Source organism: Triticum dicoccoides, chromosome 3A (genome assembly GCF_002162155.2).
Source record: "Triticum dicoccoides isolate Atlit2015 ecotype Zavitan chromosome 3A, WEW_v2.0, whole genome shotgun sequence".
Taxonomy (NCBI): domain Eukaryota; kingdom Viridiplantae; phylum Streptophyta; class Magnoliopsida; order Poales; family Poaceae; genus Triticum; species Triticum dicoccoides.
The window spans coordinates 567,707,450-567,708,915 of NC_041384.1; the positions used below are offsets into that span (position 1 = coordinate 567,707,450).

Consider the following 1,466-nt stretch of genomic DNA (forward strand, 5'->3'; position numbering starts at 1 on the left):
TTCTGTCACAGTATCTGTTTTTGTAGATTGTTGTCAGCATATGCCCAGACTGGAATCAGCTCATGTACACCTATTTTTTTCATCTGCGACTGCCATGGATCAATTTTATTTGACTTTTACCCTTCGTTTCCTGCCATTAACTCTTCCAAATGCAGGATACAACCAGCGTGAGCACAAAGCCTACAAGGAGGTACCCGCTCGCGTCATGGGTTGCCATACTGGCCCTGGCCACCCTTGTGGGCGTATACATATTCTCCTTATCTCTCAAGCAAAACGGGATGCTGTTCGGGCTCAGGCAGACCAACATGATAGAGAAAGAAAGGGAGCAGCCTTGCCACCACCCGGGAGTTCCGGAGACCGAGATCCCTTACGTGCACTTCCCCACACCCAATACTTATAGTAGGTATGGAGGTAGATAGATACACTTGGGCATCTGATTTTACGTTTTATAAGGCTGGTGAGTAACTTGCTCTTCTGTTTGTTTCTTTGTTTGTTATAGGAAAGAATGTGCATGCACACCAGTTAGATTCTTTGCTATCTTGTCGATGCAGAGGTCGGGAAGTGGATGGTTTGAAACCTTGTTGAATAGCCACGAGAATATTAGCTCAAATGGAGAGATTTTCTCTGTCAAAGACAGGCGTAGCAATGTCACGGCCATCACACAAACACTCGATAAATTGTACAATCTCGACTGGGTCAGCAGTGCCGCTAAAAATGAGTGCACGGCTGCTGTGGGGTTGAAATGGATGCTCAATCAGGTAATATTTTGCCATTAGTTGTTTACTGTTCTGTTAGTTACTCCATAAGGTGGGAAAAAAAAGTAAGACATGCTCATCAAATTAAATTTGAAGAACGTTATTTTGTCGCTGAATTACATGTTCTGTAAATAGCTGCGTGATAATGACTTGCCTGCTGCCCTTAACCTTGGCTACATTACCATGAAGAATGGTTGGTCAACTTTTGGAGCACTGCAGCACTATCTGATATCTGTGAAGTAACAATTAGTTGATGCACTGCCCCATGACCATTGCAAACTCTCTTTAGAACATATTCATAACATAAGAAGTCAGCTTGCCAGAAAGCGTTAATGGTAACATGATTTCATGGAAATAACCTGCGAAAATACCTTAGTAACTATCATAATGATAAGGGCAGCCAAGTACTAAAACCTCTTTTTACTTCTCGCCATTGCAATACTTTCCCCCCATTTTTAATCTTGTATGTTTGAATTATCAGCCTTGTTTAGATTATCTACCTATTAAATGTGTTCATTACATAAAGGGGGCCACATTCATTTTTTTTACCAAAAACTGTAGAGGAGGTCCTTGTATATATATTTTCTATTTATATGGTATATACAAAATGTAAGCATGTAAGCGTTATATGATGAAGATGCACAAGACAGCCTTCACATAAGAAGTTATACACTAGAGGCAAGAACATGCTTTCTTTTTTCTTTTCTTTTC

At 40.6% G+C, this 1,466-nt stretch overlaps 1 protein-coding gene across 1 annotated transcript in view; it reads left to right on the forward strand.

Annotated features, from left to right (window-relative positions):
- The first annotated feature begins 134 nt into the window (after positions 1 to 134).
- The window catches only part of LOC119269232 (nodulation protein H-like), a 2,832-nt gene continuing 1,500 nt past the window's right edge, over positions 135 to 1,466 (forward strand). The window contains exons 1-2 of the mRNA XM_037551026.1: positions 135 to 403; positions 500 to 758. Coding sequence (XP_037406923.1) covers positions 150 to 403; positions 500 to 758 — 513 coding nt within the window. The 5' untranslated portion in view covers positions 135 to 149. The remainder of the gene's footprint in view (positions 404 to 499; positions 759 to 1,466) is intronic.